The 23893-nt window shown below is 32.3% G+C and overlaps 1 protein-coding gene across 3 annotated transcripts; it reads left to right on the top strand.

Annotated features, from left to right (window-relative positions):
- Window positions 1-136: 136 nt before the first annotated feature.
- Window positions 137-22561, top strand: LOC107478628 (formin-like protein 13). Of its 3 annotated transcripts, none has more exons than XM_052259392.1 (16): window positions 137-1421; window positions 2569-2793; window positions 2890-3563; window positions 3674-3797; window positions 4264-4335; window positions 5449-5547; window positions 5653-5694; window positions 6189-6269; window positions 6360-6410; window positions 6503-6584; window positions 15216-15310; window positions 15456-15527; window positions 15620-15736; window positions 16329-16397; window positions 16640-16706; window positions 22273-22561. In XM_052259392.1, the coding sequence occupies exons 1-16, from the start codon at window positions 957-959 to the stop codon at window positions 22422-22424; spliced, it is 2487 nt and encodes an 828-aa protein (XP_052115352.1). In that variant the 5' UTR covers window positions 137-956; the 3' UTR covers window positions 22425-22561. The 3 variants fall into 3 exon arrangements, with proteins under 3 accessions (XP_052115352.1, XP_052115350.1, XP_052115351.1); XM_052259390.1 differs by having other exon boundaries at window positions 137-1709; XM_052259391.1 differs by lacking the exon at window positions 6360-6410 and having other exon boundaries at window positions 137-1709.
- The last annotated feature ends 1332 nt before the right edge of the window (window positions 22562-23893 follow it).

Raw genomic sequence — 23893 nt, 5'->3', positions numbered from 1 at the left:
GACATTTTCTTTTGGACCTTATTTGGGTTTGTTTTGGATTGGCACAACTCATAAGGATTAGTCTCAAAGTAGAGCTTGGATTTCTTTTTTTATTGTGTATTTTATTCATTTTGTTTTTTTGAGGTTAACTCAGATTTCTATCATGGTTTATTTTGTTGATATTGAAGTTGTGTGATATAGAAATGGAGTCATTAGGAATAAGTTGCATATTGTATTTTCCCTTGGTTATATATAGAGACTGGAAATTATAGTTTTGGTTATAGAGGATCGAATTTCAAGGTGCAGAGAATTTGTGAAGTTGACTTTGGGTGTTGATGGAAGTTTAGGAGGATATATGGGCAAAGATGCTTGATCTAAAAAATAATCAATGTAGTTCCTGATTTTGTGGTTTAACTTTTAGCTTTGAGGGGGAAGAATTTGTGCCTGTTTTTTGCTGCCGCCTTCTTTATTTTTCTTTTCAAATAAATAAATATAATATCCAAATCCAATATAACTCTATTTGAAAATAGAAATCTTAATATCGTAGTACAACAATACAGTTGTAAAACTAAACCAAACATGCCCATTTCCTTTGTCTTACTCAAAAAGAATCCCGCAAGTTCCTTGCATTCATTCATTGATTGTTACATTCCATGATACCTGTTTTGTGTGATTTCCCATTTTATCGAGCATGGCATGCTTTTAAACCATAACATTAAATAGCTCTGCCTCAAGAATGAAACATGGCCATGCCATGCAAATTGTTTTTCCGAAATCCCCCAGATGGTCTTCTTGAGATATCTGACAGGGTCTATGGTACCTTTTTTACCTCCTTAATTTTATTACATCCGCATATTTTGGAATATAAAACAAAAATAAAAATTACATCGAATGCACCATGATGCAAAATCTCCACTACCATTGTGCATCTCTTTGGTTGAATTTTTCCAGAAAAAGGCAGGGAAAAATATAATACAATGAAGAGTCATAATTATCTACTTATATTATTGATTATTGTTGTGATTGTAGTTTTTAATTGTTGTTTCAACATTCGATGTGATTGGAGAGACGAATCTTACGAAGTCTACGTGAACGGGATTGTTGGTCAATTTCGAGAGAATGTGCCTAACGCTTCCATTATGGTATGCAATTTTCGCGAGGAAAACACTAAAAGCAAGTTGGATAACATATTCTCTAAGCATGAAATTAATCTCATGAACTATCCTTGCCACCACCATGGTTTCCCTATGCTCAAATTGGAGGCCATACATCATTTTCTAAATTCATGTGATAGTTGGCTCTCACATGGGCAAAATAAGGTGTTGTTAATGCATTGTGAGCGTGGTGGCTTGCCAGTTTTGGCCTTCATGTTGGCTGCATTGTTGATTTTCTTGAAACAATATGAAGGGGAGCAGAGGACGTTAGATATGGTTTACAAGCAGGTACGTCGTGATTTTTTACAATCCTTAACAATGGTGAATCCAATCCCTTCCCAATTGCGGTATTTACGATATGTTTCCAAGACCAATATGGCCTTTGATTGGCCTTCATTGGATAGGACACTTAGGTTGGACTACATCATTATGACATTTCTTCCAAACTTTAATGAGAATGGTGGATGTTTTCCAATATTTAGAATTTATGGCGAAGATCCCTTTCTTGTTGACAAGAATCCTAAGATCCTATACTCAACACCAAAGAGTCCCAAAAACATTCAAGCTTATAAACAGGTGAGGTTGGACTCATACCAACTCCTCCATTGCGAAAGAAAACTATATATATGAATCATCATATTTTATTTCTTTTACAATATTTCTATTTGTTGCTCATGTTATCGAAAGATTTTTGTTCATAAGGAAGTTTGCCACTTTTGATACATACCATAATATGACAACTATTGCATTAAGATTCTGATAGATCGTTGTAACTAGTTGCACAAATTGATTCATAGGTAGTTCTTACTAAGCATCTAAAAACTGGTGTAGGGATGTATACTATAATAGGTGTCATAATCTTAGTTAAAGAGTTAACACAGTATATGGAGTAATAAAGACAATGATTCATGGCATAAAATTTGTAGTAAAATAAGATACAAAAAAATTTTCAACACTTTTTTTGTACATCTCTCTTTTATTGAATAAATAATAAGGTGAAAATTCAGGTGCAGTAAACTTCACGTGAAGTTGATACTTGAGAGCCGTTAGATGATTTGACTGATTTGACTAAATTTTCATCTAACGGCTCTCAGATATCAACTTCACGTGAAGTCGACTTTACCTGAGTTTTCACCAAATAATAAACTTTTTTCACTTCTTATCAATCAACTTGTATAACAAAGCAAATCACATACAAAATGGAAGTTCCACAAATCGACTTAAACATTTTGGTCATTTCTAACCAATGTAGTCCCAATAAAATATTTTCTTAACGAATATTATGACTTGTCTATCGGTATATAATCAGATCTAAGTGATTAATTTGATGCTCTAAATGGTATAAGAACAATGGACCATAATTGTTAAAAATGAGTATAAGAGGATCACGTGAAAATGTATAATGATTTTGGGATTACATTTTCCTTTGTTACAGGGAGAGCGTGATGATAAAATCAAAGTCAATATCAACTGTCGGATTCAAGGTGATGTGCTGATTGAAAGTGTTAATTTGGATAGTGACTTGGAAAATGAACAGATGATATTCCAAACGATGATTAACACAAATTTCATTAGATCTAATTTGTTGATGCTTAATCGGGAGAAAATTGATATTTTGTGGGATGCAAAAGATCGCTTCCCAAGGGATTTCAAACTAGAGGTACATCATATTTTGACCTATAATAAGATAGTTAATTAAGCTCTTATTATATTATTAAAGAACTTCCCTATTGTATGTTTTTCTTTTTGTATTTAGATAACTTTCACAGAGAAAGATGTTGCTCCAAAGACTGAGTCATCCTCTAGCTTTGAGGAAAGGGAGGGATTACCAATTGAAGAATTTACCAAAGCCAAAGAGATTTTTAACCATGGAGATTGGACGAGTCCTAATGATGAAGATCACACAGTAAATGATACTAACACAATCAATGATACCTCAATTTCACCACAAACACCTCCATTGAGGTCTCCCAGAAGTGATAAAAATGTTGATGAGTCTCTTCCTCATCAATTGCATTCAAAATCACAAAATCCTAATACTGATGTAACAAGACCTGATTTGTTGCTTTCACAGCAAAAAATCCAACCCCCACTGGATCAAATTAGAGCTCCTCTATCCCCACCAACTCCTCCAAAGAATGAAACAATTGTAAGAGTTGGATCCCCTCTTTCTCCTCCAACTCCAAATGCTACAATGCCTACTACCACCCCACCTCCGCCGCCAACGCCACCCCCGGTTGGAGACCATTACGCTAACAATGGTTTTCCAACTTCATTGTGTATTGGTCGTGGAAAGAATGACACTGGCAATCACACGATGCATTCAATGAGTAACACCAAAAAGTTAAAAACATTGCATTGGTTAAAATTATCTCGAGCAGTGAAAGGAAGTTTGTGGGCTGAGGCACAAAAATCTGGTGAAGCTTCCAAGTAATGTTTCTTTTTCGATATTGTTTTTCATTTTTGATGATTGATGTTACTTTCATTTTTTAGTAGTCTCATGCATTATTTTTTTTTCTTTTTTCAATATTTTACTGTAGGACACCAGATATTGATATGTCTGAGCTTGAAAATCTCTTCTCAGCAATAACACCAAGTTTAGGCCAAGCAAAGAAATCAAAGATCCAAAACTTAGTTACACCAAAATCTGATAAAGTGCAACTGGTAATTGACTAATTGAGCTACATTCTTTAGTATTAGAATATGTACTACATTATTTACATAATCTACTTGCTTTAATTTGTTCACTTGTTATTTTTCCATAATTTTCACTGGTTTATTTCAACTATAAAGTTAAGTTTTGATCTGCTAAATTATTATTGATTCTTAGTTTGTAAAAAATGGTTGGCATAAGTACCTAATTTTTTTAATTTATCAAATATAAAATAAAATATTTGTAACTTTTAAAAATACAAACACTTTTTTTTTTAAATTTACTGAACCAAACTTTAGTATATAGCTAATTAGTATTGAAATATGCGACAACTTTTCTCTTTGAATATTATATGTAAAGGAGATAGTCCACTTCTTTAATTTATTGCTATTTTTTCATAAGCAAATCCTAGACATAAACATGGTGTCATTCTAGTTTTCAATGTTTTTTTAAGGCAAATATTATCCTTCTTTGCAGATTGAACATACACGAGCATATAATTGTGAAATCCTTCTCTCAAAAGTGAAAGTCCCGTTGAAGGATTTAATGGTAAGATTCATGTCCCTAATACTAATTCAGTCTCATCTTTTATTCCATTTTAGTACATGCAAAAGCATGTTATTTCTTGATAAAAATCACTAATAAATAAAAGGTTATAGTATAATCTATATATTCTTACTCAAATAATGGTTGTACGAAAACATGGTGACTATTGATTTAATGATAATAGTGATTGATATGTAATAACTACTTGATCATTGAAAAAACAGAGTAAATTTTTTTCGCTCTTTCTTCTTTTACAATTTAGACATTTCGCACTTTGATTATAGAAAAATGATCATTTGTCTTCTATACTTTTTTCTTTCTTTTGTTAAATACATGAGCTATTTTACAAGAATTTCAGGCAAAAAATAACAGAAAATATTTACGTATTAATTTATATGATCTGACTTTTACTTGTTTTATTGGATGATAATCATTTGATTATTGAGACTGTTTATTCTTATACATTCATCAAAATAATGTTCTAAAAGAATAATAACTATTTAATTGGGACATCATTTTTTATTATTATGTACGAACTAAATAATTTCAATCAAATAGTTATCATTTACGCAAGACCGATAAAAGTCAGATCATATAAATTACATCACATGTAAGCATTTTTTACTATTTTTTGTCAAAATTTTTCACAGAAAGACTCATACGTCTAATAAAAAAAAGAATAATCGTTAAAGTACAAATTGCCTAAATTAAAAAAGGATAGAAACCAAAAAAGACTTTTACCCTAAAAAAAATTACTTGTATATAAGTCCATTATCGTCAAAGTGGATATATCAGATCAACAATTTTATTTTTTATAAGTGCTTAATTAGACAAAAATATGTGGAAGACAATAAAAATCAGCTCGAATCATTCTAAAATTATTTTATTTTATATTAATTAATTATTTACACTATCATCATACTTTTTGATTTCTTTTATCACATTTATGAAAATCTTACAGCTCACAAGAATAATTTTAAGGAGCTCATACTACATTAAACTGCATTCATCTCTTTCCTAAGTCTAGTCTTGCTCATAATGGAATTACCATGTCAAACTAAACAATGCTCATTGGATTTATTCATATTAATCATGTCTGAATTTGAATGTTCACAGAGCTCAGTTTTAGCATTAGAAGAGACAGCATTAGATATTGATCAGGTTGAGAACCTGATAAAGTTTTGTCCAACAAAGGAAGAGAAGCAAGTACTTAAGGTTATGCGATAGTTCAAACTAATGGACATGTTGAGTTCAATTACCTTAACACGATATAGGTTGTGTTTCTCTAGAAAGTTTATTAACTTGGCCAACTGTTAATAGGATTATGACGGAGACAAGGAAAAATTGGGGAGATGTGAACAGGTAATGTTGAATTTTCTTTAATAAACTTTCTATTCGATTATATCCAAAACTAAAAGATTTATATATAAAAAATAATTAATTAAAATTATGACTTCAAAAAATTATGACTATTCAAATTAAAGAAGTAGTAAACTACTATTTTTATTCACGAAAAATATTGACAAATCTACTCAATTATGAATAAATAAAACTAATTTTATACTCATTAAAGACAAATAAATGTTATTTTTATTTATAAAAATTTGAAATATAAACTAATCTATACATAAATAAAATTAAAGTTTAGGTACTTGTATTACGTAAAAAATATTTTTTGTGAATGCAAAAGTAATTTTATTTATTCATAATTAAATTTGTCAATGTTTTAAAATTTCATTGTTAGAAATAGTAGTATATTCTAAATTAATTAGAATTTGGCTTACATAGAGTACATTTTTAGTTTGACTTGCAAGCAATCTGTTTAGATTATTATCTGCATTAATTCTCTATTATAGTTCTTCTTAGAGTTGATGAAAGTTCCAAGGGTAGAATCCAAGCTGAGAGTTTTTTCATTCAAGATTGAATTCAACACTCAGGTAGATAGATCATCATTACTTTTATTGAATTTTTTAAATAAGGTTCATAAGTTGGTTTCTATATTCTAACCCTAATATATTGTTTTATAGGCTTATGACCTTAGAAATAACATCAATATTGTTAATGCTGCTGCAGAAGAGGCATGATATATAATCTCCCTTAAACTATTTTTAAGAATTTATTTTATTTTCTTTGACGTAACATTTGGATGTGTTGTGGTTGTGTTTAGCAGATCAAAAACTCTGTCAAATTAAGAAGAATCATGCAAACAATACTTTCTCTGGGAAATGCTCTAAACCAAGGAACTGCAAAAGGTAAGATAAAACATATGTATTTAATATTAAATATATCCATTATACACCTTACAACCAAGTGTATAGATTTACCCTAAAAGGATAAAAAAGCTATTCTCACTGCGTGGGAACTCAACATCATACTATTGGGAGGAAAAAATCGTTATGGAGGTTAGGAAATTAGTTATCGTTATTCTTTTATAGAGTAAACCTTGAGCTCAGCCAATGCCCATGCTCCATCATTCACTCTGTTTTCTTCTTTCGCTGTCCTCTTTTTTCTGTTTCCTCTTCTCCTGATTCAACATTACAATCCTTAATTCAGGAGGTTGTGTGTCTTCAACTTCTAGCTTGGGTTTGAAATGTAAAATGGCTTTATATGGTCGTGCCTTTGTGACCACATGAGTAACTTCGGTAGAACCTGGTACACGACTGACTTCAAATATCTTTCTTATAACATATACTCTTACAAAATGCTTTGTCTCAAAGTATTTCGACTATGAATATAAAATTGGGTTTATTGCTGCTAGCAGTTCTACCCTCAAAATTATCATAGTACACGAGTGGGGTTGCTCGGAAGGACGACAAATGGGCTAGCCTGCCTCATTATGTCTCTTCCCACCTAATTAAGCAATTGTAGATTACGAGCTCGTCCTGGATCATGGCGGGCTGATGGGCTTGACTTGCCATAACTCTTTTTTGGCTCTTTCTTTTAAGCAAAAATAATTTTTAAGTTTAATTAATATTACAAAACTAATAATTTCATGTCTTGGACTAAAGTTTTTATAATTCTATCAAACAAACATTATTTACAAACTAAGTTGTTAAGCAGGCGGATTCGTGGACTTTTTTTTAGGGAGGATTTCATTTTCTAGTCTGGACCGCTTTTTTTGGCAAGTTAAACGAATCGGGCTGCGTGGACTTTGACCTATTTGCTACTTTGCTACCCCTAGTTGCTGAGAGTGTGAGCCTTTAATTCAAACTGCAGGTTTTTGACCTATACTTATTCGAGTACCAAACCCACCATAGCTCTATATGTTTCTTCTATACTAGATCTTGTAACTATAGTTTGCTTTTTAGAAAAGCAAGTGATTAGATTCACCCTAAAAACAAACATGCCACCAGTTGAATTTCTATCATTCAGATTTTTTCCTAATTAGAATCAGTATAAACAGTGATTTTGAAAGAACTGCTTCTGTACATATGCAACCCATATCTTATTATGCCACATACATATTTTGGGTTTCTTTTCACTAACTTCTAATGGAACCCAAGAGGAGTTTGCTTAAACTATGAAACTTTGCATACATAGTAGATAACTCTGGTCGTGAAATATTGAGAGATATTGTAAGCTTTCAACCACTAATCTATACATTGATATTTATGTAAATTTAGCTATTCTAAATACAGAAATCTTTACCAAGGAAGGTTTGCAGAGTAAATCCCCAAAATGGTCCTCCAGATTGGGCTCGTGCACCAATGTTGTCCTCAGTTTCTAAATGCTCTAAATGCACCCTCCAATTTGAGCACCGTGCGAAATCCTGGTCCTTCCACCCAATTCCGACATGACTCAGCAGTCGGAGTGCTGAGCTGGCGGTTCCACCACCTCCACGTGGGCTTCATCACCTTCCACCATCACCATCGTTCCTCCTCTTCTCCCAACAGAGCCACTACCTTTCTCTCTTCTTCCAATCCTCCTTTCCTTTCTCCCTTCCTCAAGCATTGCAGCCTTTCCTTCTCTCGGTTCACCAGCCTTCAGATCACTATCTCAGAACCACCGCCGCAACTCTTTCTCTTTTCTTCTTCCTCTCTTCTTTTCTCTTCTTCCTCAAGCTTGGAGAATATTTCTATACACTTTTAGTAATAATCAGAATCCAACAAACTAAATTAACCTATCATAACTACCTAAAATAAATTAAAACAGATAATTAAACTAAACTAAGCCTAAAACTGGTGAAAATTAAAACTAAATTCTAAATAAACCTAAACTAATAGGGGAAGTTGGGGTGGTCAGACAGGGAAAGAAGGTAAACTGAAACGTGAGGAAGGAGAGGAGGATTAGTCATCATGGGTGATGGAAATGACAAGGAGAAGCAGACGAGGGGAAGACACCGGCAGAGTAGTGGTTGCAGTGGCTATTGCGATAGCAATAGTTCGGTGATGAGGAACAAAGATGAAGGTACCCGACTCTTTAGCTTAGAAAAGGAAATGGGGGAGGAAGATGTGGCGGCGCTGGGTAAAGGCCAGAGGTGATGGTGGTGGCAATAGAGATGCTGGAAGCTGCGATAGGGCTAGGGTTCAGTGCGTGGAAGAGGGTCCGACGGAAGTGGTTCGCCAGGAAAAAAGTTCAACGTTTCTGGACCTGACGGAGAAGGAGAGGATAGAGGGAGGAGGTTGGACGCGGTGGTCGCAGATTGTGGAGGCTATGGTGGCTCGCGCTGGTGGTTCAGCCTTAGGCCAATGGAAAGGGTTACAATGCTTGAGGAAGGGAGAAAGGGAAATGAGGATTGGAAGAAGAGAAAAGGGTAATGGCTCCGTTGGGAGAAGAAGAGGAACGATGGTGATCATGGAGAGTGATGAAGCATACGTAGAGGGGGGTGGAATCTCCAGCTCAGCGCTCCGCTGCTGAGTCATGCCGGAATTGAGTAGAAGGACTAGGATTTCGCACGGAGCTCAAATTGGAGGGTGCATTTAAAGCATTTAGAAACTGAGGGGAAACATTGGTGCACGGACCCAATCTGGAGGACCATTTTGGGGATTTAAGCAAGTCATTGTTGTATTCTTCTTGACTATGCAATAATCATCCAACTTCAGTTTTGCTGCTCATCTAAATTCCTAATAAAACAATGTAGTTCTCCCTTGTCTTTAACTTCAAACTTGCCATTTTGTTAGTTAATCACCTAAGAAATAGCAGTTTTGAACTTCTTGTGATTATAACATCCCCTACAAACAACAACATTTCTGAAGTTGGGATTGTCACGACACAGCTCTCCCTATAAAAGTCATCATATAACCAGAAATAGACTTCCTTGAATTAAGATCCTTAGGAATATCTGCATTTGTGTAGCCATCCAATACAGGTTGGTCACTTCCAAAGCATAAACAAATTCTAAAAGTACCATTAAGATATATGAGAATTCACTTTACTGCTTGCCAGTATTCCTTGCCAGGATTAGAGAAAAATCGACTAACAACTCCAACGGCATGATCAATATCTGGCTTGATGTAAACCATAGCATACATCAAACTGCCAACTACAAATGCATATGAAATCTTCTTCATTTCTTCTTTCTCTTTCTCACCTGTAGGACATTGCTGCAAACTCAGCTTGAAATGACTAGCAAGTGGAGTACTAACAGGTTTATAATTACTCATGCTAAACCTCTCTAAAACCTTCTCAATGTACTTCTGCTGCGACAACCACAGTTTTTATTTTTCCTGTCACGAGTGATACTCATGCCAAGGATTTTCTTTGCAGGACCCAAATCCTTCATAGCAAAGGATTTGTTCAAGTCTTTCTTAATACTTTCAATCTTCTTAGTGTCATGACTAACAATCAACATGTTATCAACATAAAGTAAGAGAATTATAAAATCACCATCAAAGAATTTCTTAACATATACACAATGATCAGAAGAAGTCTTACTATACTCATGACCTTCCATGAAGGAATCAAATTTTGTGTACCACTGCCTTGGCGCTTGCTTCAGCCCATATAAGCTCTTCTTCAATTTGCATATAAGATGTTCCCTTCCTTTAACCTCGAAACCCTCTGGTTGCTCTATATAAATTTATTTTTCTATATCACCGTGAAGAAATGCAGTTTTCACATCAAGCTGCTCAACCTCTAAATTCAAGCTAGCCGCTAATCCAAGCACAACTCGAATAGAGGACATCTTCACAACTTGAAATAAAATCTCTTCAAAATCAATACCTTTCTTCTACTTAAAGCCTTTCATAATCAACCGTACTTTGTACCTTGGATGTGAAATATTTTCGTCCGCTTTCAATTTGAACACCCATTTATTCTTGAATGCTCTTTTATCCTTTGACAACATCACCAATTCAAACGTATGATTCTCATGCAAGGATTTTATTTCTTCTTGCATGGCCTTCAACCAATCTTCTTTATGCTCATTAGACATAGCTTCCTGGTATCTCTCTGCCTCTCCAGTCTCAGTATTCATCACATACTCATGAGAAGAGTATCTCTGAGAAGAGTGACACTCTCTAGTAGATCTTCTCAATTCAAGCTAAACTGGTGGTTCGGGTGAAACTTTAACATCTAGTGAAACTTCTGCATCTGACACCTCAGGTTGAGGTGTAGGTTCATCATGGAAATAATCACCATCATTATCAACTTGTACATCTCCCTCATCAACAGGAGGTCTAGTAGAAGGACCAGGTTCATCATCAGCAGAATGTCTAACAATTATTGTTGGCTTATCTCTCTTCACAAGGTCTTCAATAATTTGGTCTTCAATAAAAATTACATCTCGAATTCTAATTATTTTCTTACTCACCGGATCCAATAATCTATAACTAAAGTTTTCGTGACCATAACCCATGAAGATATGCCGCTTTGACTTTCCATCAAGTTTGGACCTTTCATCTCTTAGAATGTGAACAAAAGTCTTGTAGTTGAACATTCGCAAGTGACTATAGGAGACATCTTTTTCTTTCCAAACTTTCTCTAGAATATCACCATTTATTGGAACTGAAGAAGAAATATTGATCAAATCTATTGCAGTTCTCATTACTTCATCCCAAAAGAATTTAGGCATATTTGCATGAGAGTATACACCTGACTCTATCATTAATAGTGCGATTCATTGTCTCTGCAACTCCATTATGTTGAGGAGTCTTATGAACCGTCTTTTTAAACTTGATTCCATGTCTTTTACAATACTCTTCAAATGGACTCATGTATTCATCACCATTATTTGCTCGAACACATTTCAATATTTTCTTCGTGTTTCTCTTTCAACACTTGCATGTAAGTATTTAAAGATACCGAGTACTTGGTCTTTAGATTTTAAAACAAAGCCCACACTTTTAGAGAATAATCATCAACAAAGTAATAAAATACGATGCACCACCTAGTGTCTTAGCATCCATAGTGCAAACATCAGTGTGAACTAAATCTAGAATATGTGATTTTCTATGAGGTCCAGAACTATAAAATAATATTCTAGCATGCTTTCCATAAAAATAATGAGTACAAGTATTTAAAGTTGTACCTTTCATGAAAAATGAGTGCTTTTTGGCTAAGACACTTAGTCCTTTCTCACTCAAGTGACCAAGACGCATATGTCACAAATCAGAAGAGGAATCATCAGCTACATTCACCCTTTCTTTGCACAACTTTGCTTGCAATCGCTAGAGAGTAGTGAGACTATTATCTTCTTTAGCAATAATGACAGCCCCTTTGGTAATCTTGAATTTTTCACTACCAAAAGAAATGCAATATCCCTCTCGATCCAATGTCTTCACTAAAATCATAATAAACTGCATATCTGGTGCATGCCTAACATTCTTCAACTACAACTTGCATCCCATGTTGATTTCAAACCGCACATCACCCATACCAATAATAACATATACTCCTTTATCTCCCAATTTGATCTTGCCAAAATTTTTAACAGTATAATAAGTGAAAAATTTACGCCTTAGAATGACATGGACATGACACGAGGCACTAGATTCCATAATCCAAGTGAAATCATCACAGACAAGATTAATATAATTTTCATCATATGTGACAAAAATATCTTCATAAATAATAGCAGTAGTTTCGTTATCACTATCTTTACCTTTGTCTTCGTTCCTTTCCCTTGATTGTTATCTTTTCAAGAACCTATAATACCTCTTGATATGCCCCGACTTGCCACAATAGTGATAAATGAACTCCTTTTTTGGTTTGTACTTTCCTCTTGACTTACCTCGACTCTTTAACCTGTCAGAACTGTGAGATTTTCTACTTTGACTTCTCCCCCGTGACTCTAAAACAAGTACTTCTAACTGTAAGGAGGCATTAATCAAACTCCACTTTTTTCTTCTGACTTCTTCATTAAACATACTCTCTTTAACTATTACTAACGTCAACTTCTCTTTTGGAGTTGAGTTAATCAGTGTCCCAACCAAAATTTTTCAACTATTAGGTAAGGAGATCAGCAACAACAAGGCTTGCAACTCATCATTTAAAGTGATTTCATTATTTGTTAGTTAGTTCACAGTCTCCCGAAAAATACTCAAGTACTCCGGCATTAATTTACCTTCAATATACTTCATATTGACATGCTTCCTAATAAAAAATACTTTGTTTTGCACATTCTTCCTCTCATATAACTCCTTCAATTTCTTCCACATCTTCTCAGCATTAGTTTCAGTATCAACATGTGGATACACACTGAGATCAAGTCATTATCTAATCAAAGCAACTGCCTTCCTATTCAACTTCTTCCATTCAGCATCGAATTTGGTACCTTTGGATTGATCCCCCTCCACAGGATCATACAAGTAAGGCTGGAAGTGAGTTAAGCCAGCTCATGAGCCAGCTCGAGCTCGAGCTCATTAATAGCTCGATAAGCTAAACTCGTGAGCTGATGAGCCAAGCTTGAGCTTGGATAAGCTCAGCTCATTAGCTCGTGAGCTGGCTCGATTATATATTTAATATTAAAAGTATAGATTAAATGCATATAAGATATGCATATTAATAATATATATATATATATATAATAGTAATATATAATTTTACAATATATATTAATATTTTTAATTATTTAAAGTTTTATAGTCACTTTTTATATATAATTTTGATGTAAGACATAAATAAAAAATTTATAATTGATAGATAGACAATATATAAAATTTATTTTTTTAATATAATTTATTGATATAGAATTATTGACTATGTTTCTATTATTTGAGTCAGCTTGTGAGCTCGGGCAAGCTCATGAGCTTTCGTTGAGGTGAGCTTGAGCTTACGAAATAGGCTCGATTATTAATGAGTCGAGCCGTGAGTCGAGCTTGAGTTTGGTCTAGATCGACTCAACTTGGCTCAGTTCCAGCCATGCATACAAGTCCTTGATGTACAACATATCTTTTATGAATTTCTTCTAAATTGAATCATTTTTGGAATTCAATCTGATCATATTTGCCCCATGAGTATTTTCTTCCATTTAATCAACACAGAAATAAATAACCAAAATTTTGGATACCACTTTGTTGGAAAAATTGAGGTTCAGATAAAAACCTATCTAACAGCGAAAGCATTAAAATAATTTTTCACAATTTGTACAATTAAATAGGCAATATCAAAGATACTCCAAGTAGCAAATATAATGATAGAAATTAAATAATCAATCACCAGAATTTTTATCATGAAAATCTCCTCTCCAAAAAGAAGAAAAAACCCACGAGACTTAGTCTAATAAAATTTTCACTATTAAAATAATGGGTACACAATTAGTCTTTTTACTAGTACTAGGATATGTCAACAATCAATAAAATACATTATCAAAATTGATGAAATCAATCTAAACCCTCTACAAAAGTGAATATTTTAAATTAGACAACATAAAAAATAATACAACTAACAGATTATATCTTAACAGTAATTTCCACACAGAAACAATATGCTAAATAGAGTAAGTTTATAACTTCAATAAAATCAAAATGGCACTATTCTTTTCTCTCAATTTCTTTTTCTCTTCGGTGTCGAAACGCCTTTCTCTCCCTCTCGGTTCTTTTCTTCTTTCAAAAATGAAAGATACAAATTCTCTCTCTTCCCTTACCGTGGCATATAGCCACTTTCTTTCTTTTATCTATTTATTTATTATTTTAAGTTGTGGGTTCTACTTGAGTTAAAAATCCATTAACAAAAAATTAGTAGTTTTTGAACCGGTAAAAACTTTTTTAGGATGACAGAGATGGACGATGAGATGAAGATGAGGCTAGCATTCTTGTTAGTGGATTGATTGCTGCAAGAAAATTTCCATCCTTGTAAAAAAATCTTTTCGCATCAAACACCACATTTCTAATTATAATTATTTTTCCAACTTGAGCGAGGCTTCGTAAGAAGTCGGTTAGCCTAATAAGATACATGGAGATTATGTAATATTGGTGTACAGAGAGCATTTATGAGTTACACTACTATGGTAAAGGTGCACCCTAGTAGTTTATAAGCATTCCAACCCAAGAAAAGATGTTAACCTCATTGCTATAATTATTTTAAGGGAGAATATGAAGAGCAAATGGAATATTTGTACAATGTATATAATGGAGGTTTAGAAAATATTAGAGATATAACTATTAGTATTATCTTTATTTATCAGTTGAAGTTTTTGAGATGAATGGTATCATCATATGGTATTAAAGCTCTAGATCCAAAAAGTCAAAAATTCGATTCTTGGTGAATCCGAAAATCAGTTTAAGGTTTTGGAAAAATATTTATTTTGTAACTTATAGTCCATTGTATATATTATACAAATAAGCCATCATCTCTCTAGCGGGACTCTTATTTTAATTTTACAGACTACACAAACTATCAACGAAATATTGATGATTTATCCACGCATTTTAAACGACGTCTAGGCCGTCAATAAAACTCGANCTCTATACAACATACTTATTTGTATTCTCCAACCTTTATAGGTTCTGCCATTGGATTTAAATTAGATAGTCTTCTTAAACTCTCAGAGACACGTGCACGGAATACAAAGATAACTCTCATGCATTATCTTTGTAAGGTACATGATTTTTCTATTTTTTTTTGTTTTTGTTCGATTTCCTATCTATTTTGGCATTAGACAACTTTCTAACTATGTTGTCCACCAGCATTTTTAATTGGGATAATGCAGTGGGTAGTTTTTTCATTACTTTCATCACGTATAGGTTTTGGAAAATAAGCTTCCAGAAGTTTTAGACTTCACAAATGATCTTCCGAATTTAGAGCCAGCAACAAAGGTTTGGATTTTTTTATGGCAAATCATTTTCAATTTTTTTGACATATTATTGTGCATTTGTAGTTAGTACTTACATATGATATTATGATGCAGATCCAAATGAACTTCCTTGCAGAGGAGATGCAAGCAGTAAGTAAAGGATTAGAAAAAGTTGAGCATGAACTACTAACTTCAGAAAATGATGGTTCTATATCAGAAATTTTCTGCAAGGTATAATGCTTTTCGCAGCAACTATATATCTTGAATTATTTCCTTACTCTTGTGTTTTTTCCTATTTTAATTTATTCATTTCCTTTCTTTAGTAATTCACATGTTTTCCTAAATTAACTTTACATAGCCATAAAGAATTGTTTCGTTTAAAGAGTAATGGATTCTATTTCTCATATTCAAATTCGTTTGTGAAGTTGTTAAAATGGTGAAAACAAAACACCAACTACAAGTTTGTAAACATGTATATATATTTCATTAAAACTAAAAGGATAATACTTTGGCAAACAGGAAAGTCAAGTGAAGAGTAAAAATTGTTTATTTTACAATAAAAAATTATTTTTTAAATATAAATATTATGTACTATATACACTTCTTTTAAAAATTTAATTACAATTTTCATCCTTTAGCCTACTTTACTCTTTACGAAAGAAATTCTAAAGAAAAGATTATCCATGTCACAACCATCCATACAAGTATATAATATTGAGAAATTCTTATGTGAAAGTCCTTAATAAACTATTCTTGGATAATGTTTAAATTTTTATTCAACAAAATTTTCTCCTTCTTTACACTATTATTTACTTTTCTCCAGAATCTGAAAGAGTTCCTACGTTCTGCGGATGTTGAAGTCCGTGCATTGGCTTCGCTATATTCTATTTTGGTAGGCATGGGCGCATACATATATTATATTAAAAATTAAAATAAATATTTAAATTGACCTCCAAAAAATTTTAAATTAAATATTTTAGTCCTTATAAATTTTTATATTCTAAGAATCTTCGAGAATTATATTCATCAAACAGATTAGCCTGATTTAAAATTTTTTGGAGATCAAATTTAAATATTTATTCTATCAAATAAATGCTATGATTTATTTAGGTTATTAATTGTTACATTTTATAGGGTAGGAATGTGGATGCCTTAATTATTTATTTTGGAGAAGATCCATCTCGCTGCACTTTTGAGCAAGGTGAGTAAAGGAGTCAAATATAATTGTCATTTTAATTAGTGCTGGTTTATATATTAGCTATCATTTACCCTTGTTTTCATGATTGTTTTCGATTTCCATATTGTAGTTCTGGTTTTTTTACTTTTGAGTTTTTAGTAAAATCAAGTCAATTGAGATCCTTCTTATTACACAATGGACCGAAATTTCATGGACATGTAATACAAAGATCATGCTATTAATTAATAATTAATAAAATTTGAATAAATCCACACAGTAATAAAAATACCTAAAAATTATTAGTTACTCCGAGAACACATCAAAACTTTTACTCTCATCAATTAATTTGTGTCATGTGGACAAAATTTATTTGACTACAACACGTTTTAATATTACTCACAGCAAAACTGTCAATAAAATTATATTGGTGAATAATCTACTAAAAATCCAATCCAATTAAACTAACGACTAGACTATCGGTAAAATTAAATTATTAATACCGATGAAAAAGCCATCAATATTATTAGCATCGACAAAATAATTAAAAAAATAATTATAGTATTATAAAATTAAAGGAAAACTTACCGACAGCTATAAACGGCTAAATCGTCAGTAAAATAAATCCCAAAAGAGAATTAAAACTCCACTTAATTTACCAACGTCTTCGAAATTTACTGACAGCCACTAAATATTTTTAATTAAAAATTTGAGACTTTAATTTTTAAATAAATATAAATATAATAAAATAGTATTTTTTATTTTATTTTTAAAATTTATTAAAATAATCATTCATCTCATAATCTATAGTTAATAATAAAATGATGAAATTACCAAAGGATAAAAAAGCAAAACAAGATAAAACAGCAAATTGGAATAATGAAATTAGAAGAGAGAAGTTTATTTTCCCTTTTTGTCAAGAGAAATTAAAAGTTTTATTATGCACAATTTACTATAATAAATAATGTAGGATCTTTTATTATCAGAATGCATAAAATGAAAAACGGATACCAAAATGTATTTTTTTATAATCTATGTAAACCGCAATAGGAATCCCGTGGTTTACGAATATACGTAATCCGTGTCGCGGATTATGTACTAGGGGAGATAAGCATAAATCGCGACACCCTGTCGCGGTTTATGTGTGAATGATTATTATGCATAAATCGCGACAGAGGTCTAGCGGTTTATGCCAGTGAGCAGTTTGCATAAACATAAAATAAAGTAAGTCTATGGTTAACAAAAACACACATAACACACACCTAATTCCATGGAAATAAACTAAGTACAAACACATATAATACAAAAGTACATGACAAATCTGACATACATAGGTATCATCAATGAAAACATAAAATAGTAAGCTACGCCTCCTGTCTGTCCTCATCCTCCTCGTGAGAGTCATGTCCAAATGCACCCAGGAGATGCGACCCTGTACCACATCGAGCGGTCTGTCTCACTCTGGATGGCCTCTGGCGCTGCTGTGCTAGAGGATCGACGGGCATGCCCATGCCAAATGCAAATGGAGGCGTCCCTCCCATGCCTAACTAATTGTCATACGGGCAGCCAGCAAGCTCATTTAGGTCTACATGAAATTGGGGCTGGAACCTATGAGGGTCAGACATCTGCGGCTAGTACCGCTGCATATCCTCCATATTTGGGCGGCACCCCTATGACGACCCTCTCTGAACAACATTCTGACTGATCTCCTCAGCCTAGGATTGGCAATCAAGGAATCCGACGACAGAAACTTATGGGTCACTCTGTACCGCCATCGCAGAAAGTCTGCGGATGGCCCAGGATCAGGCACCCGGGGGATACTCAAGACAGCATCAATCCTGTTCTGCCAACTAAGGTGGCATACTTGATAGTAGCTCGGGAACCATCTATCCCCACCCCTCCCATCATTGGCATGGAGCCAGTTTATATTCGAGGCCGGCTCAAGCTCGTACTGAATGCCACCCAGCTGTGGCAGCACCCTATCCACCTGGTGTCACTCAATGACGGCAAAGTATATCAAGCAAGTACATGCACGCCATAACCGATTGTGCTCCTCTGTGAGAATCTCTGGATGAACAACAGCCATCACGTCAAGCGAAGCATAAGGCTCCCAAACAATTTACAGATGTTGACAGAAAACATTTATTAGTCCATTAACTGACAAATATATAGTTAATTACTAGATAAAAATTGAAACAAAATGAATAAACTTACATCTCGATCACCCAAGTGGTCCAACGCTATGCGACACTAGACGACTCTCTCTTCCTTGTGGTCGGATGTCGGCATGTAGGTGGCCCTCCTGAACGAATACAATGTTATACAATGTTAACAGGTAGAACCATAATAAAAAGAAGTTACAGTTCAAGTCTAACTGTACAGATATGTATACCTAAAAGCCAATGGGAAGGAATATATGTCCAATCCCTGCGGCCCGAGGCTAGAAAATTGCCAGAAAATCTATGACTGCAGTAGCTGCAGGGGGCTGCCAAGTTTATCACGTTTCTGTTGGGCACCCAACACATGCAACGATATAGCCAGGCCAACGCTGCCAACCCCCAACTATAACTGCCCATATCATCAAGTCTCGCCACAAAGGGCAACCACCATATATGAACCCGATTTCCACTCTTGTCACCGAACAACTGAGTGGAAAGCAGCATCATAATATAAGCCCGTGCATATATGTGTAAGGTCTCCTCCGTAGCATCATCTAGCAGCACCCTGAACCTCTCATGAAACCAGGTGAAGTAGACTGTATACTGCTTTACCTTATTCTGTGGTGGAAGCTTGCCAAACAGTTCCTGAAGCCACTCCCACGCCGGTTTGCCTTCTTCCATAAACTTCTCAAAATCTGTAAGGCACCCAGATATAAGTAAACTATCCACGGGTAGCCCTAGCTGGTATGCTACATCCTACAGTATGATAGTGTGCTCTCCAAAGGGCATATGAAAGGTATGCGTCTCAGGATGCCACCTCTCAATGAAAGCGCTGACTAAGGGCTCGTCCAACAGAACCACCTCTCGTTGAGCCTCGCCAAGTGATACAAACCAGCTCTCTCCAGATAGGGTAAGATCCTATCATGCAGAGGCATGCTCTGCTGCCTCTGGACATTATAAATATACCTAGTCGGCTGGAGCATGTGACAGAAGAAACCAAACATATAAAAAATCCAACACTAAGTTAAAGCAATCTAACACAAAAAATACAATATTAAAGTTTAAACAGGTAACATACAGTTTCTATTTTCTAATCACAAAATTTAATGAAAGGCATAAACGATTCAAGACCTTAATCTAAATTTAAATACCTAAATCACAATCATAGGAAAAATATTATACGAAATATATTAACTAAAAATAACCAAACTAACTTCTTCATTTATGTTGCCAGCAGCGTGCGCAACGTCGTTGAGCCTGTAAAGACTGCATGCCTCCGCCATAGTCTCGGCTCCGATCTCAACTCAACCAACCCACACTTTTCTCTCTTTTCCTCTCTCTAGAAAACCTCTTTTTCTCTCTCTAAAAAACTTTACAACCACCACAAATGTAATCCGTGAGACCCCTAAAATGTATTTATACTAACGCATAAACCGTTAGACCCCTGTCGTGGTTTATGCTTATTTCCCCTAGTACGTAATCCGTGCGACCCCCTTATAGCAGATTACATGTATTCGTAAACCGAGGGACTCCTGTCGCTGTTTATATAGATTATGAAAAAAAAATACATTTTGGTCCGTTTTTCATTTTATGCATTCTGGTAATAATGGATCCTACATTATTTATTATAGTAAATTACCTTTTTACTATTAACCACATTAAAATTATAAAAAAAATTCAAAATTCAAAATTTACTAACACTAATAGATATATATACACAATTTTTTACCAAAATATAAACAAATTAACAAAATAAAATTAATGTTACAATAAACAATTTCACACATAAAAAATAACATAATTATTAAGTGTAATATTTTTTTCTCTGTAAGTTGATTCTTCCATCTATTCTAAATATCGTGCTCGTCGTCTCAATATAATAGACCATCTTACTATCTATTCCAAGTATATTTTAATTTTCTATTTTATCAATAAGAATCAATGAAAAAAATTAAAATATTTAATTAAAAGATTTTATTATTTATTTATTCTATATAAACTTTTTTATTATCCTTTAAAAAATGAAATTCATAGCTAAAAGAATCAGATATAATTTTGGCCAAGATCACTTGCGCTCCCTTAGAAATCTTCATTCTAATCTTTTATATTATTTCAGCTATTGTATTTCATAAAGTTTAAAAACAAAACATTCTGATTTATGTTTCGATCAACATTTCATCGGATATCCTCAAGAGCACCAAATTATGCATCAACAATAACTAGTTTGCTTAATTAAATAATAGAAAACACGCTCTCTGATCAGTCATATCATGTCACGTTGCAAGGGTAATTTATATAATACATCAAGTACTAAAATCATAGTTACTAACATGTCTATAAAGCAGTAAAGAGATATTGATAAAAAATTGAGACGGAGAGAGAGAAATAATTGAAATAAATTTTAGTATTTTGTTTAGTGTAAAATGAAAAATAGAAATTGAAATAAGAATAAAATTTTAATTTAATTTATACAAAAAATAAAATTAGAATTAATTAATTAAAATAAAAGTAATTTAGGTATAAAATATTATTAAAATTTTAGTTTTTATCTTTAAAAATTTTAGTCTCATGTGTCTCCATCTTTTGGAGGTACTGAAATACTAAAATTCTAAAGACAAAGATAAAAATTTTAGTACTAATATCTAAACTAACAAATATGATACTAAATTGCAGTTTCTCAATCTCTATTTCAATATTTCAAAACAAACGCTACCTAATATCCTTACTTGCATTAAAAGAACGTGCATCTGTAAAATAATTTCCAAGAAAAAGGAAATGATCAATTTTGAATACTAACTATTCAGTGATGATATCCAAGTATAGTTATTCATATGCTTCATTAAATATAATATTTTATGTACAAATATTACTTTAAGAAAGTTGTTAAGGATTAACACTTTTTATTCATATTAGTTAATATTTTATGTCAATATTTTATTTTTATATTATTAGAATTTATGATTTAGAATTTAGTTTTCAGTATTTAAAATTAACTCTATCAATACAAAATGAAAAAAAAAATTATTGACTATATAGAATTGTTGATAGGTTCAATATAACCATAATTATATTATCACACACAAGGATTAACTAAAAGGTGGGATAGCTTAATTTGTTGGAACCACTAATCCACTAGGTTGCTCCTCAATTTATTTATTTATTTTCTTTTTTAGATTGTCCATGTTTTAAGCTATTTAAGTGAACTAATTAAGAACCGAAACTAATATGAACTAATAATTCATTTTACTATTTTTCTTTCAAGCGTATTACATCATCATTCTTAATTTTTTTCATTGAAAAATTTTCTTTTTATTAATTAAACTCCTTCAAAAGGTAGTCTTGTATTCTTTCCGTAATAGTGATATATATAGTGTTATCAAGTAGTGATATATATTTTGCCTGCTAATTAATTACTTTTGGTAATTTGTTTTCAGTTGTCACAACATTGCACAACTTCACTGGAATGTTTTGTAAAGCCCAGGAAGAGCACTTCAAGGAGCTTGAGCTTGAAATGAAGAAAACAAAAGAAAAAGATAAAAAGAAATACAAAAAGATAAAAAGAAATACCAATCAAAACTGTCACTAGCGAATACCGATACCAATTTACACTAACCATGCCAATTAAATGATGATTAAATGAACAACAATCTTTTAGAATTAGTACAAGTGAATGTGCATTGATGGTTTATTTGTTGTACAAATAACACTAATAATATAGCTAGTACGAGTAAAGTTAAGTAATCTAACTTTTTTTTAATTAACATCAGTTATTTTTTTAAATTATTTTATTTACTTTAAATTTACACATTAAATCATCAACTATATATTAAATATTAACCTTAAATTCTAAAATATAAACTTAATTCTTAAAATTAGTTAATTATTAAAAGTTGATTCCTATGTTTTTTTCGTTAGTAAAATGGAAAGAATTTTGTTAAGTAGACAATGATTTTTATAAACAATGAAAATAATAGATTTTCGAATTGATCTCATAAAATAAAAAAATACTTCAATCTCAAATTACCTCCTAAACCTTAACATTAGGATAACCATCTGCACACCTAGTGAATTAAATATTCAGCCATTGTTAACCGTGCATAAATAAATCGAATAAAAAAATAACTATCCAATTAAAAATAATAGACATAATCATCTGCTATTAATTTTATAATTAAAATATTTCACATATCACTTTTTTATTGTAATTAAAATTAAATCTTTTCTTTCAAACTTAATGAATTCTTTTCTCTTCTCTATTAATTTTACAACTAAAATGTGTCACATGTCATTCTCTCATTACAATTACAATAAAATCTTTTCCTCTAAAATTAAAGAGTTCTCCCCTTCTCTCTCTCTTTTTATCTATTCCTCTCATTTCTTCAATCATTCTATCTATTAATTTTACAACTAAAATGTGTCACATGTCATTCTCTCATTACAATTACAATAAAATCTTTTCCTCTAAAATTAAAGAGTTCTCCCCTTCTCTCTCTCTTTTTATCTATTCCTCTCATTTCTTCAATCATTCTATCTCTTTTACATATAATTATTAATGACTAATTATAAATTGACAATCAAAATTTACAACATGATTTTTTTAATTGTATTAAATTAAAATTAAAATATTAAAATTGAAATATATCCATATTATATATGATATTATATTATATATTACTATCTAATTTAATAACAAAATGTGTTACATGACACTCTTATTAAACTTAAAAAAATATTTTCCTCTAAAATTAATAAATTTCCTTCCTAAATTCTCTCATCTACCTCTTTCCCCCTTCTCCCCTTTTTTTTATTTCTCTCTATCATTTTCACTCTATATATAATTTATTATATATTTATATATCATTATCTAATTTAATAACCAAATGTGTCACATGACATTCTCTTATTAAAATTGAGAGAAAATATTTTTCTCCAAAATTAGTAAAACTCATTCTTAAATTCTCTCATCTATCTCTCTCTTTTTTTCTATTTCTCTCTACCCTTCCTACTCTATATATAATTTATACTTTATATTAGTAATTTAACAAATCAAAATGT

The sequence above is a fragment of the Arachis duranensis genome, chromosome 3 (assembly GCF_000817695.3).
Source record: "Arachis duranensis cultivar V14167 chromosome 3, aradu.V14167.gnm2.J7QH, whole genome shotgun sequence".
NCBI lineage: Eukaryota > Viridiplantae > Streptophyta > Magnoliopsida > Fabales > Fabaceae > Arachis > Arachis duranensis.
This window is presented reverse-complemented; position numbering and strand designations above follow the sequence as displayed.

What these genes read in the sequence shown, in the direction of transcription:
- LOC107478628 (XM_052259390.1), top strand. Translation starts at nt 957, where the DNA reads ATGAAGAGTCATAATTATCTACTTATATTATTGATTATTGTTGTGATT. An exon ending in TTAATGCTGCTGCAGAAGAG is followed by an intron (nt 6,411 to 6,502) that starts GCATGATATATA and finishes TGTGTTTAGCAG; the next exon opens with ATCAAAAACTCTGTCAAATT. An exon ending in ATTTAGAGCCAGCAACAAAG is followed by an intron (nt 15,528 to 15,619) that starts GTTTGGATTTTT and finishes ATTATGATGCAG; the next exon opens with ATCCAAATGAACTTCCTTGC.